Below are 14,543 nucleotides of genomic sequence, written 5' to 3'. Positions count from 1 at the left end.
TTATGAAAATACATGCACATTTTAAACGATAAATAAAATTAATGTCATCTAACTCAATATACTCAATAATTTAACCGCAATAAAATTTTAATAATTTAATAATAATAATAATAATAAATTTATTTTTAAATATAAATCAGAGGATAAATCAAAACATATTAACAAATGAAAATGAAATATTAATCAACTGTTACAATTTAGTTCTTTTGTCAAAATTTATATATATGCCAGGAGACTTCAGAATATTATCTTTATATTAAATTATGTACTTTGGAATGAGACACTTTAATTTTTTTTTATTTCAATCTAAGCACAATATATCTTAAGATATACATAATATTCCTAAAATATATTTTTATATCTAAGACAATAACCAACCTAAATACAAATAAGAAAATTAATTAAAATTTTGATATATTTAGAATAAAAAATATTATAGTTATATTTATAAAAATAGATACAATCCAGTATATCCAAATGATGACTAAATGAACTCTAAAACAACAAAACCGACTAGATATAATATATTTAAAATCATATGTCTAATTAAATTAATATAATATTACTAATATAAATTATCCATAAAATTATAAATTAATAATATTTAAAATAAATATAAATCATTTATTATAATATATTTAGCTTATAAATATTTATATCCGTGCATGACCACGGAAAAATCACTTAGTCATAAAATAAATATGATGCAAACATCTCTAGAACTAAGTCTCTCATGAAGGGATTGCCACTCAGTGCAAGCAGTTCCACTAATACAGTGATTGAGTGTCAATGATATGAAGAAGCATATTATATAACAAAACAGAAAGAAAAGAAATCTACCAAATCGGCACCAGGAACGTGAGATAAAACAAGCACGCATGAGATCAGACAGACCTAAAAATGAAAAAGATTTTAAAGTCCAGTGCTTATATACCTGTGAACTTCATTATCTAGGGAAAATACAAACTAACAAGTTAACTAATAAAAGCTGAGGCGAACCAATACACATTTAACACAAACGATGTCAGAATACATGTGCTATTGACTTCTTTGAGGGAAGAGATGACGATTTTCGATGGATTTCTTTTTCTGTTTGAGCAGTCGAAAAATGATTATATAAGTACATATATTCTAGAGTTTAGAAATTGCAGAAGGAAAAAAGATTTGAAGAGGATAAAGATTAAAGGAGATTGAAATTTTTAGAAGGAAAGGTTGAGATTTTCTGGATATTGAGCACCAGATTTAAGTTTGAAAGAGAGAAAATGGGAAATGTTATAGCTTTATGGTTATTAGTTCGGATATGAGTACTCCTGATTGGACTATTAGTTGTAACCCTACCCGGTGCGAAACCCATTGTACAAACAATCAAAGCCATTCGAATATTCAGAGTTCAAAAAAATATTAGGCACTAAGCCGACAATGACTCAATGCATAATGCCTAAAACAATTAAGAAGATGTCTAAACTATTGGTTAAACGATTTGGACTTTAATAAATTATAACAATATTCTAAAAATATATTATATTTTGAGGAGCTCCAGTTGTTCTTCCTCTGAGTCCAGCAAACGTAGTTCCATTCACCCGAGTTCCCTATCACTTCCTGCACCCATTTTGTTACATCATTATCATCTCTGAGAAGAAGAGATTGATTGGTTGATGATGTTGGCAAAAGGGACTGTAAGTTAAAAATCACGTTTTCATTATTGGACGGTGAAAAGAAAGTGGTTAAATGGAGACATGGTGAAAACAAAGTCAAAAAGAAAGGCTTGGTGATTTTGTCAACAACTACTTCTCACCAACCTGTCAAGCTCTTCCTATAAATACGTGATGCATCTTGTTATTGCTCTTCATCCCAAAACAAAAACAAAGAGAGAACAAGAGAAGAAAAGAGTTCGTGGAGAAGAAAAGAAAATAATTTTTTTTTTTTCACAAAAAAAATTCTTTAAGAAATTAATAGTAATTTCTTGAGTGTATTTGGGATCGGGTGTGAGTTGAGAGCTTGTAAAAATTTCCCAAATTGAAAATAAAAGATCTGTAGCAGGTCCGGAGACGTAGGCAAAAGTTGGCCGAACTCCGTTAACAAATTGTGTGTGTGTTTTCCCGTTCCCATAAATTTCGGTTTCCCGCAAAATTTGACCGTATATTTCCTAACAACTGGTATCAGAGCCTGAGTTACGGTGATCGGTCAAATTTTTGCAGAATTACTATTCACGTGAACAGTAAATTCGTGAATAGTGAATTTTGTCGGTAACATCGGTTTGTCGACGGAGGTGTTTTAATACACGGTGGTTCCAGAAACGATGGGAGGCGAAGACGGTTCGACGCACAGTATCGGGAAGTTTGACGGTACAGATTATGCATTTTGGAGAATGCAAATCGAAGATTATCTTTACGGAAAGAAGCTTCATCAACCACTGAGCAAGAAGCCTGAGAAGATGGATCATGATGAGTGGGAGCTCCTTGACAGACAAGTTCTGGGTGTTATAAGGTTAACACTGTCGAAAAACGTTGCTCACAACGTTGCGAAGGAGAAGACCACGGAAGGGCTCATGAAAGTTCTCTCGGATATGTATGAGAAACCTTCGGCGAATAATAAGGTGTTTCTCATGAAAAAACTCTTTCATTTGAAGATGGAAGAAGGTGGCATGGTTGCCGCACATGTGAATGAATTCAACACGATTGTCAACCAACTGTCTTCGGTTGAGATCGAGTTTGATGATGAAGTGCGAGCACTGATTTTGTTGGCATCTCTGCCAAATAGTTGGGAGCCAATGAGGGCAGCGGTTAGTAATTCTGTCGGTACTCAGAAGCTTAAGTTCAATGATGTGAGAGATCGTATCCTTGCTGAGGAAGTGCGTAGGATAGACTCTGGCGAGACATCATCAAGCTCTGCTTTTAATGTTGAAAATAGAGGTAGAGACCATGATAGAAGTAACCGGAGAAATGGCAGATCGAGGTCAAGGAATGGAAATGGTCAGTCCAAATTCAGACAGCCTGCACAGTGCTGGAATTGTGGAAAGACGGGCCACATTAAAAAGAATTGCCGGGCACCACCGAAGAAAGAAGACAACAAGGGAGGCGTAGCCAATGCAGTGACACGTGAAATTGCTGATGCATTGGTAGTGTCTGTTGATTCCCCGATAAAAGGTGAAGCTCGTGATGCAGCTACAAGTACCACCAAAGCGTCAATCTCCTATGTTGATAGCCCAGTCGATTCATGGGTTCTTGACTCTGGAGCATCATTCCATACCACGCCGCACCACAACATTATGGAGAATTATGTTGCGGGAAATTACGGAAAGGTATATCTTGCTGATGGATTACCTTTGGACATAGTTGGTATTGGAGATATCAACCTAAAGATGTCAGACGGACGTGTATGGAAGATTACGAAGGTCAGACATGTGCCAAAGTTGATGCGAAATCTGATCTCAGTAGGTCAACTTGATGATACGGGGCACAATGTCAACTTTGGTGGTGGAGCCTGGAGGGTCAAGAAAGGTTCCATGGTGGTGGCTAGAGGTCATAAAAGAGGCACTCTTTATATGACGACGAGTTATCAAGACACTCTTGCTGTTGTCGAGAATGCCAAACAAACCAAGTTGTGGCATTGTAGGTTGGGGCACATGAGTGAGAAAAGGATGAAACTCATGGTGGAAAATGGCACTCTTCCGGATCTGAAGACGGTGGATCATCAGATGTGTGAAAGTTGTATCCTTGGAAAGCAGAAACGGGTTAGTTTCTCTAAAGGAGGAAGAAAGCCAAAATCTGAGAAGTTAGAGCTGGTGCACACTGACGTGTGGGGACCCGCTCCTGTTGCATCGCTGGGAGGTTCGTACTACTATGTGACCTTTATTGACGACTCCACAAGGAAGGTGTGGGTTTACTTCATGAAGAACAAGCATGAAGTGTTTTCGGTTTTCAAAAGATGGAAAGCCATGGTTGAGACAGAGACGAATCTCAAGTTGAAGTGCCTAAGGTCTGATAATGGTGGTGAATATATCAGCGAGGAGTTCAAGAGACATTGCGCTGATAGTGGAATCAAGATGGAGAAGACTATTCCTGGAACGCCCCAACAAAATGGAATAGCGGAAAGGATGAACCGAACCTTGAATGAGCGTGCAAGGAGCATGAGATTGCATTGTGGATTGCCTAAGATGTTTTGGGCAGATGCGATTAGTACCGCAAGCTTCTTAATTAACAGAGGACCGTCTGTACCGTTGGGATTTAAGATCCCTGAAGAAGTTTGGAGCGGAAAGAAAGTAAACCTTTCTTACCTAAAGGTGTTTGGATGCTTAGCTTATGTTCATGTTGACGATGCTGCAAGAAGTAAACTTGACTCCAAGTCTAAGAAGTGTTACTTCATCGGTTATGGTAACGAGGAGTTTGGTTACCGGTTTTGGGATGATGAAAATCGGAAGATCATCCGCAGCAAGAATGTTGTGTTCAACGAAGAAGTGTTGTACAAGGATAAGCTAAGAGAATGCTCGGAGAGAAAAGAGCCTGGAGTTGTTGACTTAGATGATATCCTGACACCGGAGTTGCAACAGGATACCGCAACAACAGAAGAAGAAATCTCTCAAGAAGAGAGTGGTGAGGCTGAAGAGAGTGATGATTCTGAAGTGGTCCCATATACACCAGTCACGGAGTTACGACGGTCAAGTAGAATCATCAGAAAGCCTGTAAGATTTTCTCCATCGCTCAACTACATTCTGCTCACAGACCGAGGCGAGCCTGAATGTTATGAAGAGGCTATGCAAGTTGATGAGTCGATCAAGTGGGAGCTTGCAATGAACGACGAGATGGACTCGTTGTTATCCAATCACACATGGGAGTTAGCAGATTTGCCTAAGAATAAAAAGGCATTGCATAACAAGTGGGTCTACCGAATAAAAGAAGAACCTGATGGAAGTAAACGCTATAAAGCGAGGCTTGTTGTGAAGGGATTCCAACAAAAAGAAGGCATTGACTACACTGAAATCTTTTCTCCTGTAGTCAAGCTGGTGACCATTAGAACGGTTCTTGGACTGGTAGCACAAGAAGATTTGCATCTTCAGCAGATGGATGTAAAGACGGCATTTCTTCACGGTGATTTGGATGAAGAAATTTATATGAAGCAACCCGAAGGCTTTGAGGTCAAAGGAAAAGAAAGCCTTGTTTGCAAGCTTAAAAGGAGTTTGTATGGCTTGAAACAAGCTCCAAGACAGTGGTATAAAAGGTTTGACAGCTTTATTAAAGGTGTCGGTTTCTTGAGGTGTGAAGCTGACCACTGTTGTTACTTCAAGAAGTTTGAAGAATCCTACTTGATATTGCTCCTATACGTGGATGACATGCTGATAGTTGGAGCAGACTTGCATGAGATTAATAGCTTGAAGGCGAAACTCTCAGAAGAGTTTGCGATGAAAGACCTTGGAGAAGCAAGACAGATTCTAGGGATGAGAATCAGTAGAAGCAAGGAAGGTCTTAAGCTATCACAAGAGGAGTATGTGAAGAAAGTCCTCAAGAGGTTTAACATGGATGACGCAAAGCCAGTCAATACTCCACTGGCAAGTCATTTTCGGTTATCCAGAGAACAGTCTCCAAAGACGGAAGACGAGATGGCACATATGGATAAGGTTCCATATGCTTCTGCTATAGGCAGCCTGATGTACGCGATGATTTGTACAAGACCAGACATCGCACATGCAGTGGGAGTCGTCAGCAGATTTATGAGCAATCCAGGAAAGGAACATTGGGAAGCCGTTAAGTGGATTTTCAGATATCTGAAAGGAAATCCAAGTTTATCGCTATGTTTCACGAAGTCTGCGGCGGGATTGCAGGGATATGTTGATGCTGACAACGGAGGTGACGTTGACAGCACGAAGAGCACAACCGGATATGTCTACACTTTTGGCGGTACTGCAATTTGTTGGGTTTCAAAGTTGCAGAGAATCGTAGCTCTATCAAGCTGTGAAGCTGAGTATGTTGCGGTAACAGAGGCAACAAAAGAGATGATGTGGCTACAATCATTTCTAGAAGAGCTAGGACATGGTCAAGAAAAAGGTGTGTTGTACTGTGATAGTAAAAGTGCAATCGATTTGGCAAAGAATCCGGTTTACCACGCTCGGACGAAGCACATACATCGTCGATATCATTTCATCAGATCAGCGTTAGAAGATGAAATATTGGTGCTTGAGAAGATCCCAGGAAGTAAGAATCCGGCAGACATGCTGACGAAGACTGTGCCGTATGATAAGCTGAGGTTGTGTGCAACCTCAGTTGGCTTGTTGGAGTAACAAGCTGGGAAGACCTGCTACATTGATCAAGGTGTGAAGACAGATTGAAATCAGTCTTCAAGTGGGAGATTGTAAGTTAAAAATCACGTTTTCATTATTGGACGGTGAAAAGAAAGTGGTTAAATGGAGACATGGTGAAAACAAAGTCAAAAAGAAAGGCTTGGTGATTTTGTCAACAACTACTTCTCACCAACCTGTCAAGCTCTTCCTATAAATACGTGATGCATCTTGTTATTGCTCTTCATCCCAAAACAAAAACAAAGAGAGAACAAGAGAAGAAAAGAGTTCGTGGAGAAGAAAAGAAAATAATTTTTTTTTTTCACAAAAAAAATTCTTTAAGAAATTAATAGTAATTTCTTGAGTGTATTTGGGATCGGGTGTGAGTTGAGAGCTTGTAAAAATTTCCCAAATTGAAAATAAAAGATCTGTAGCAGGTCCGGAGACGTAGGCAAAAGTTGGCCGAACTCCGTTAACAAATTGTGTGTGTGTTTTCCCGTTCCCATAAATTTCGGTTTCCCGCAAAATTTGACCGTATATTTCCTAACAGGGACTTGCCTGGATAAAGATGGGATCGTTTGAAACAACAGCTGCAGTAAGATGAGCGTGCATCCTCTCCAAAGCATCCAACACAAGAGGAAGCTGATCCTTTTTTATACTCTGTGACAATCTGAAAGGGTCCAAAGATCTCTCTGGTGACGAGTTCATAGTTTTTACCGTCTTTCAAGATCTCTTCAATGGGAACATAAACTGCCGTAGGCTCCAAGGCTCCGTAGACACAAGGAATCGAAAGGTTCTTCAACGGTTTCCACACCAAAGAGTAGCTTTGAGCCTTGAATCTGAAGCAGATTCTCCATGTGCTCCAACATTATTGCCTCAGTTGTAAACTAACAAACCAAGAAGGATCAAACCAAACCAACCTCGTGCATGAAAAGCATAGACTGAGCAGAACACTTCTGTCCACTGCAAGCGTAAGCATCTTGATCACAAACCCACGCAACGTAATCAACCTCCTGAACATCTGGTCCCAAGACTTTCCAGTCAAATGCAGCGTCTTCCAACCTGATCCGACCCTTGAGATCAAGCGCCAGCTTCTCAGCTACTCTGGAGCTGCCAGTAAAGAGTGTCATCCTCGGATTCGCCTTGCATAACAAGTTACAAAAAATAAGTAAAACATGTGTAGAGAGAGAGAGAGAGAGTTCTTTGAAAGGGTTGTGGAGACCATGTTTGGGACAGTGTGACAAGCTCTCAACAAATGGCTGCAACATAGAACAGAAGAGTGACAAAGACAGAATTGTGACTTGGATACCACGTTGCAGTAATATAACTCAAGACTCGCCACCTGAACTCCTGATTCATCCACTTCAGAGACTTTAATGAAAGGTTCTCCATTGAGAGGATCAAGAAGCGTGTTATAGTTTGAAGTTCCTATCCACTTTCCCTGCACTATATGGATATTAAAAAGGAAAGTATATCTCACAACATTCCACAACAGCACTTCAACGACCAATCAAAACACTAAGAAGTAAGTAAGTGAGGACACGCATACCAAAGTTCTGTACTTGAGCGGGGTGAGCACCAGATATCTCCTCGGCATCAACGGAAGCAAAAGGTAATGAATGATTCAATCTGCAATAGTCATGTTTTAATAACGATCTTTGATCAAATAATAGTATGTTCATTATACATGGGACACTGTCACAACGAAATTCAAATGTTTATAACACCAACTTGATAAACTTTATGTCTTTTTATATAATTTTAACTAAATCTTTTAAAAAAAAAACACAAACTTGGCGCGAGATGAAAGCTGGAAGAGGTGAAAGAAGCAAGGAAGGTCGATGATTTGGTGTCACAGAGAGACTTAGCTCTCAGTGCTCTGCTCCTCGCCAAAGCTCTGTACATTACGTCAAAGATCCACAAGAGACGGAGAACGAGATGAATTATTCAGACGTTTCTTTGAAGGGATTCAAGAAGATTGGTAAAATAAACTGAGAGTGATGTGTTTTGTGAAATTTCGAAAAAATGATTTTTTTAGATATTTACAGATTATTTCTTTCTGTTATACCCCTTATTTCTTATTTATTTACTGTTTGAACCCATAGTTTCAGTTTGGTAGTTATATAACCCTCATGACTCATCATGAGAAAGAAGCATTCTTTGGATTAGTACCATCCACTAATCTTAATCAGTAAGTATTAGTAGTTGACCAATTTGTTTTGGTCTTTACACAAAACCATTAGTTAAATATGGAAGAAAATAATTTTAAATAGAATATCCTTTTTGTCTTATCTCATTTCTTCTATGGTGAAGCAAAAGAAAGAAAAATATCTTCCATTTGAACAAAAAAAAAAAAAATATCTTCTTTGATTCTCTCTCTCTTAAAAATCTCTATTATTATTCTTTTGCTATATCCAAGTCATTTTTTTCCATCGTCTCTTTTGCTGGATTGTTCTTCATCAAGCTTTGAATTTCAGGTTGGTCTAGCTTTCTTCGTTTGAATCCGAACCTGAGTCTTTCTTGTTTCTTTGCATATTTAAGTTCTTTTTTTCAAAATGAGATTGGAACTACTTCAGGTAGATGATATAAACTTAGATCTTGTGTCTCTCTGCTTTTACTTCTTTGAATTCAAGAAAAAGTCTAAAACTTTTTTTTTGAATGAAAAAGTCCAAAACTTTATCAGACAAATGATATATAAAAACCAATTCATGCGAAATGCAATTTACTATTATCACCACAAGTGAGAAGAATCATAAAGATTTAAACTTGAAATCTTTGGTTTGTTTTTTCTCAATGCAGTCTTGTTTGTTTTAAAGCAAATGGCAACTCCAGCTAGGAAGAGACTCATGTGGGACTTCAAGAGACTGCAGAAAGATCCTCCCTTGGGGATCAGTGGATCTCCTCAAGATAACAACATCATGCATTGGAACGCTCTCATCTTTGGGTAATACACAAATCTTTTAAACCAATTTATTTTTGTTTGTTTTTCACTCAGCTATAAACAAATGTCTTTTTTTTTCTTTCTCAGACCTGATGACAGTCCATGGGATGGAGGTAAAACTCCTTATCTTACTTCCATATGTTTTCATGAATTTATAACTATTAGCTAAGCTTATGTTGTTGATCTGTTTTAGGTACCTTCAAGTTGTCTCTTCAGTTCACTGAGGACTACCCAAACAAACCACCAGTAGTTCGCTTTGTTTCAAGGATGTTTCATCCAAACAGTAAGCACTAATAATAATAGCTAATGACCAAAACATGAGTGTTCTTGATTTTGATGTTTGAGCTTTGTTGCAGTTTATGCTGATGGAAGCATTTGCTTGGATATATTACAAAACCAGTGGAGTCCCATATATGATGTCTCAGCAATACTCACATCTATTCAGGTTTTTTTCGGGACTAATGAATCCTCCTCTCCATTACATTGTAAGCTTATGCAGTAAACTAACTAACATCTTGGTTTTGTTTTTGGTTTATTTACAGTCTCTGCTTTGTGATCCAAATCCTAACTCGCCAGCGAACTCTGAAGCTGCGAGGCTGTTCAGTGAGAACAAACGAGAGTACAACAGGAAAGTTATGGAGATTGTGGAGCAGAGCTATGCATAATAATAATATGATGTAACTATGTATTTATTGACTGTTGAGTAATATTTTATCTTATTAGTTGAAAACTACAATCACCATTAGAACTCAATCTTCTGATTCTTGAACAACCTTCTGTATCATCATCCTCTTGATTCCTATTGATTGAAAGAACTTCTAGTTCTGCCCTGTGAGATAGGATCCAAAGAACTTCATCCTTGGCTGCTTCAGTGTGAGTTACGACCCATTAATGTTTCCCACTATTGGGCCTTGTCTGGGCTCGGTCCAATAGTCTGAAAACACTTATCATCTTACAACCTTAGTTAAATATATAAGAAAAAAAGAACATAAACAATGCAAGCCAAGTTATTATCCTAGTGGATGTCATGTTCTTAATTTTTTATCTGATAGATCCTGTCATCTTACCCTGACTTTATCTCACTAGAAACAATATAATTATTTATTAAACATTTACCGTCTAGGACACATTCCATGTTTATTATTACACTTTGAGTCACTTGTTGCTCTTAACACACTTTCTCACACTTTCCCATAGACTTTAACACCTTTTTCATACACTATAACACATGAAAATACCAACATGTCCTTCGACTTCTCTTGTTTATTCTTTTTAGTTAAATCATAAATATATAATAATCAATTCAATATTTATATTTCTTTTAGCTCTCTGATAAAGCATCATTCTCTTTCTCTTTGTACCTCTCCCACGAGACTAGACCACCCATCTATTTCTTCATGTACAATTCCACAAAAATTAAATCTTGCGATGATGGATCTTCAAAGCTCAAATCTCGAGCCTGTGACCGCCAAGATCCTGCTCAGATGCCGAACCCGTCACCGCCAAGATTCTCCCTTTCTGACCCTTAAACTTCTGGGATCAAGACATCGTCGACTACTGGCTCATGGTCTCGCTTTTTCACGGTGGTGACGAAGAGAAATAGGGTGACGAAGGGAAATATGCCGTTAAGGGTTTCGATCTAGAATTGCTTATTCATGGCGGCGACAAAGCCAAAGAGGTGTTTAGGATTTCGATTTGATTTTGAAATATGGATTTTTATTATTTAGTTTTTTTTTCCTCTCTTGAATCAGAGCTCAGAGATGTTGTTGGGTTTTCTATATTTTGATTATTTAGGTTTTGTATTCTTTAGCAACTCACTCTGGTGCTGCGTTTATCTCGGTAGAAAAAACGTCTCTTGCTTCGCTTCCATAATCCTCATCTCAAATCAAGGTTTGTCTCATGTTAGTTTTTGTGTTTTTCTTCTTAACTAGATGAATTTTATTTTTGCAGTATTTAAGAAATCTAAAAAAGTCAAGGTTCTTGACTCTAGGGGATGGTGTTTGCTCCTCCACTTCAAGGACTAGTAGTCCAGCGTGAAATCAAGTTCTATCTCAGGTCATGATGAGAAACAGCTCTCCACCTCTCTTGTATTTTTTCATGTTTTTGTTCTCTTTCTGTGCTTTGAGATGTCATGTTATTTGAATGAAATGTCATGATTGTCTGAATTCTATATATATTTGGAAAATATCTTTTCAAATACACGTTCGGTTTTATGGTATCCATGTGTACACAAAATTGCATTGTACATGTGTACACCAAATTTTATTTGCTAACTCATGTGTACCTTAAGCACATACACATCCAGTTTTTATGGTATCCATGTGTACATAAATTACATTGTACATGGTATACACCATATATTGTACATGTGTACATCAAAACTACATTGTACATGTGTACACCTAATAATAAATGTATTCGTAGAAATTGTACACTTAGAATATTGTACATGTTATTTCATCAAAAGAAATATCATACATGTGGATACCTTAAGATATGTGTCTGTGTCAAATGTTACATTTGGAACGTTAAAAACAAAGTCATCAATAGATATACATCAGGATGATCAAGGCTTCTCATGATCTCTAGGAATAAATTTAACAGTCTCTAAATCAATTCTTTTAAGAACATCAATCTTGTAGTTAAGAAGACCGTGAGGCCTATATACACTACTATGCATACTTTGTCCTATATATATACAATCTCCACACTAAGAAGAGACATTCGTTATTACAATTTCATCAGGAAATCTATAATGCCAAGAACATAGCCATGAATAACTTACATTCTCCAGTTTATTTAGGGCATCACTGCTTTCCGCCTCTCTCTTTAGCGAAGCCTCCGCAGTGTTTGTAAGACTGCAATACACGCCAGTGTTCACTCGTCCCTCCCCCCCTCCACGTTATTGTATACCATGTACAATACATGTTATTACAATTTCATCAGGAAATCTATAATGCCAAGAACATAGCCATGAATAACTTACATTCTCATGTTTCTTTAGGGCATCACTGCTTTCCGCCTCTCTCTTTAGCAAAGCCTCCGCAGTGTTTGTAAGACTGCAATACACGACAGTGTTCACTTGCCCCCCCCCTCCCCCGCCTCTCTCCGTGTAGTAGCAATATATATTACTACAAAAATGTGTACACTGTCTAGACATGTCCATATGTACATCATCTAGACATGTCCACATGTACACCACGCGGTTCGTCTATAAACTATATATTCGTGTATACATTGAAACATAGTAGAATATTAACATTATTATACACATATATATATATGTACATCATCGATCTTTAGTTGTGTACATGTAGTTTAACCAAAACTGACAAACGTGTACACCGTCTAGGTACGTCCATGTGTACACTATCTAGTTATGTCCATGTGTACATTGATGCGGTTGTTGCTATTTCTTCTTGTCCACATTAATTCTGTGTACAAACTACTTTTGCTGTTGCTATATCTTCTTGTCCACATTTTTTTTCTACTACCATCCACGCTCTATTGTTAGCATATACCATAAGACATGTTCTGGTGGGAAGTGTGAGTCTGGACCAACATTTACTAAGGACGCATCCACCACAACCAAAATGGTGGAAGCAGTTATAGACCAAGAGGAAACAGAGGCAGTGAAGGATCCGATTGCAGGAACAGTCATACGAATCCCAGAAACATGGCGGAGAGCACATCCTTAACCGTCCATAAGACCCGAATAGTTTCACATACATTAAAACCCATTTTTAGGCCTGCGGAATGAGCTCGTCTACATACACAACACAACCTAATGCTAAACGCATGTGAATCAAAAAAATAATTGATTGTTACGCAAATAGAAATCAGTGGATTCAAAGAAATCTGAAACAGAACTCGCTCTAGGGTTTGGCTGCTTGTTATCGGAGACACCATGCTTTTTTTTTTTGTTCTCAGATTTCTTCTTCATGGTAGAACCTCATGTGAGACGAAATCAATTCGTTCGGCGACCATGGCTTATGGTGGAAAAAGATGAAAGAAAGTTAAAAAATGGAGAATTTTCAAAAATACCACTTTCAAGGTACCATTATTCATCTTTACCACCACTAAAGAAACATTTTCAAAAATACCTTATTTATTAAAATGGTAAAAACTCTTATATCTTTGTTTTTATATGTTTTTCAAAATTCTAATCTCAAATTCTAAATCATAAACCTCCAATTCTAAACCCTAAACCCAAAATCTTCAACTCTATACCCTAAACCCTAAACTATATACCCTAAATTCAATATCCTAAACCCTAAACCCTAAAGTCTAAACTATAAACCCTAAATCCTCAACTCTAAACCCTAAATTCTCAACTCTAAACCCTAAACTATATATCTTAAACCCTAAAACATCAAATCTTAACCCTAAATCCTAAACCTCCAAATCTAAACCCTTCATTAAAAATAGTGGTAAAACTGGTTAGTGTAAACATGAAAAGTGGTACTATGAAAATGGTATTTTTGGCAATTTCTCTTAAAAAAATATATTTTATATTTGTGTGGTTGTTATTGAATGTTAAAAGCTAAAAAGTTAAAAATTAATTTTTAATTATAAAAAGAGCTTACGCTAGTCTAGTTAGCTGTATTAATTGGCTGAGGGTTTTCTTGTCTTTTTCATACACTAAACTAACTTGGTAGTAGAAACTGACATATGCTGTAATAAAAATTCCAAAACTGACCAGCAATGTAAAAAACTCATTATTTATTCACCTAGAAAAGAAGAGATTGAATAGAAATATGTATATACTATATATTATCAAAGCTTTATTTGGAAAGAACACTGTTTTATCGTTTTCTGAGCATGTAACACGCCTGAATTTGTCGGTCATCGGTAATTATCATTATAGTGTTCAGTTAAAAATATATACTATTATAATGTGCGTTAGTCGGCCTGAATAAATAGCATAACTTGTTTTCAAAAAAAAAAAATAGCATAACTTTTTTTATAAAAATTATGATTTATTAGATGATACTTGTGAGAATTAAGATTATTTCCGACCTACTTTTTACTTTTAAAAAGATGAACTATTAGATAGATAGTTTGTATTTAATTTATACTTTTATAAAAGAAGTTTTCTATTTAAAACATATACAATTATGTTTCATTTTCAATTTATAAAATAAAATTCTTTCATAATTTATTTCAGAATATATAAATTTTATAAAAAAGTCATACATTGCAGTAAAACATATCTATAATAAAAATTCTCATTAAAAGTTATAAAATCAGGTTAGAAAATACTCTAACAAGGACTTGAATCAACGCATACTTATGCCACATTACACCCTCAAAAATCTATTCCACGTTGGC

The 14,543-nt window shown here is 36.7% G+C and overlaps 2 protein-coding genes and 1 long non-coding RNA gene across 6 annotated transcripts; 2 read left to right on the top strand and 1 right to left on the bottom strand.

Annotated features, from left to right (window-relative positions):
* Nucleotides 1-6,874: 6,874 nt before the first annotated feature.
* LOC108829031 (delta-1-pyrroline-5-carboxylate dehydrogenase 12A1, mitochondrial-like) lies at nucleotides 6,875-8,325 on the bottom strand. Of its 3 annotated transcripts, XM_056995798.1 has the most exons (6): nucleotides 8,065-8,325; nucleotides 7,821-7,900; nucleotides 7,614-7,717; nucleotides 7,494-7,530; nucleotides 7,192-7,413; nucleotides 6,875-7,110 (listed from the first exon to the last, which is right to left on the bottom strand). In XM_056995798.1, the coding sequence occupies exons 3-6, from the start codon at nucleotides 7,661-7,663 to the stop codon at nucleotides 7,006-7,008; spliced, it is 414 nt and encodes a 137-aa protein (XP_056851778.1). In that variant the 5' UTR covers nucleotides 7,664-7,717; nucleotides 7,821-7,900; nucleotides 8,065-8,325; the 3' UTR covers nucleotides 6,875-7,005. The 3 variants fall into 3 exon arrangements, with proteins under 3 accessions (XP_056851778.1, XP_056851779.1, XP_056851777.1); XM_056995799.1 differs by having other exon boundaries at nucleotides 7,614-7,900; XM_056995797.1 differs by having other exon boundaries at nucleotides 7,494-7,717; nucleotides 7,821-8,325.
* Nucleotides 8,326-8,590: 265 nt separating this feature from the next.
* Nucleotides 8,591-9,965, top strand: LOC130500861 (ubiquitin-conjugating enzyme E2 3-like). Of its 2 annotated transcripts, none has more exons than XM_056995791.1 (6): nucleotides 8,591-8,748; nucleotides 9,071-9,215; nucleotides 9,300-9,325; nucleotides 9,406-9,495; nucleotides 9,569-9,657; nucleotides 9,755-9,965. In XM_056995791.1, the coding sequence occupies exons 2-6, from the start codon at nucleotides 9,091-9,093 to the stop codon at nucleotides 9,875-9,877; spliced, it is 453 nt and encodes a 150-aa protein (XP_056851771.1). In that variant the 5' UTR covers nucleotides 8,591-8,748; nucleotides 9,071-9,090; the 3' UTR covers nucleotides 9,878-9,965. The 2 variants fall into 2 exon arrangements, with proteins under 2 accessions (XP_056851771.1, XP_056851772.1); XM_056995792.1 differs by having other exon boundaries at nucleotides 8,594-8,748; nucleotides 9,088-9,215.
* Nucleotides 9,966-10,402: 437 nt separating this feature from the next.
* On the top strand, nucleotides 10,403-11,430 carry LOC130500863 (uncharacterized). The gene is made up of 2 exons (XR_008939381.1): nucleotides 10,403-11,102; nucleotides 11,203-11,430. It is a non-coding gene; the product is annotated as an uncharacterized LOC130500863 (long non-coding RNA).
* Nucleotides 11,431-14,543: the final 3,113 nt, after the last annotated feature.

Source organism: Raphanus sativus, unplaced genomic scaffold (genome assembly GCF_000801105.2).
Source record: "Raphanus sativus cultivar WK10039 unplaced genomic scaffold, ASM80110v3 Scaffold0051, whole genome shotgun sequence".
Classification (NCBI taxonomy): domain Eukaryota; kingdom Viridiplantae; phylum Streptophyta; class Magnoliopsida; order Brassicales; family Brassicaceae; genus Raphanus; species Raphanus sativus.
The sequence above is the reverse complement of the archived record's forward strand: the minus strand, read 5'-3'. Positions and strand labels throughout refer to the sequence as shown.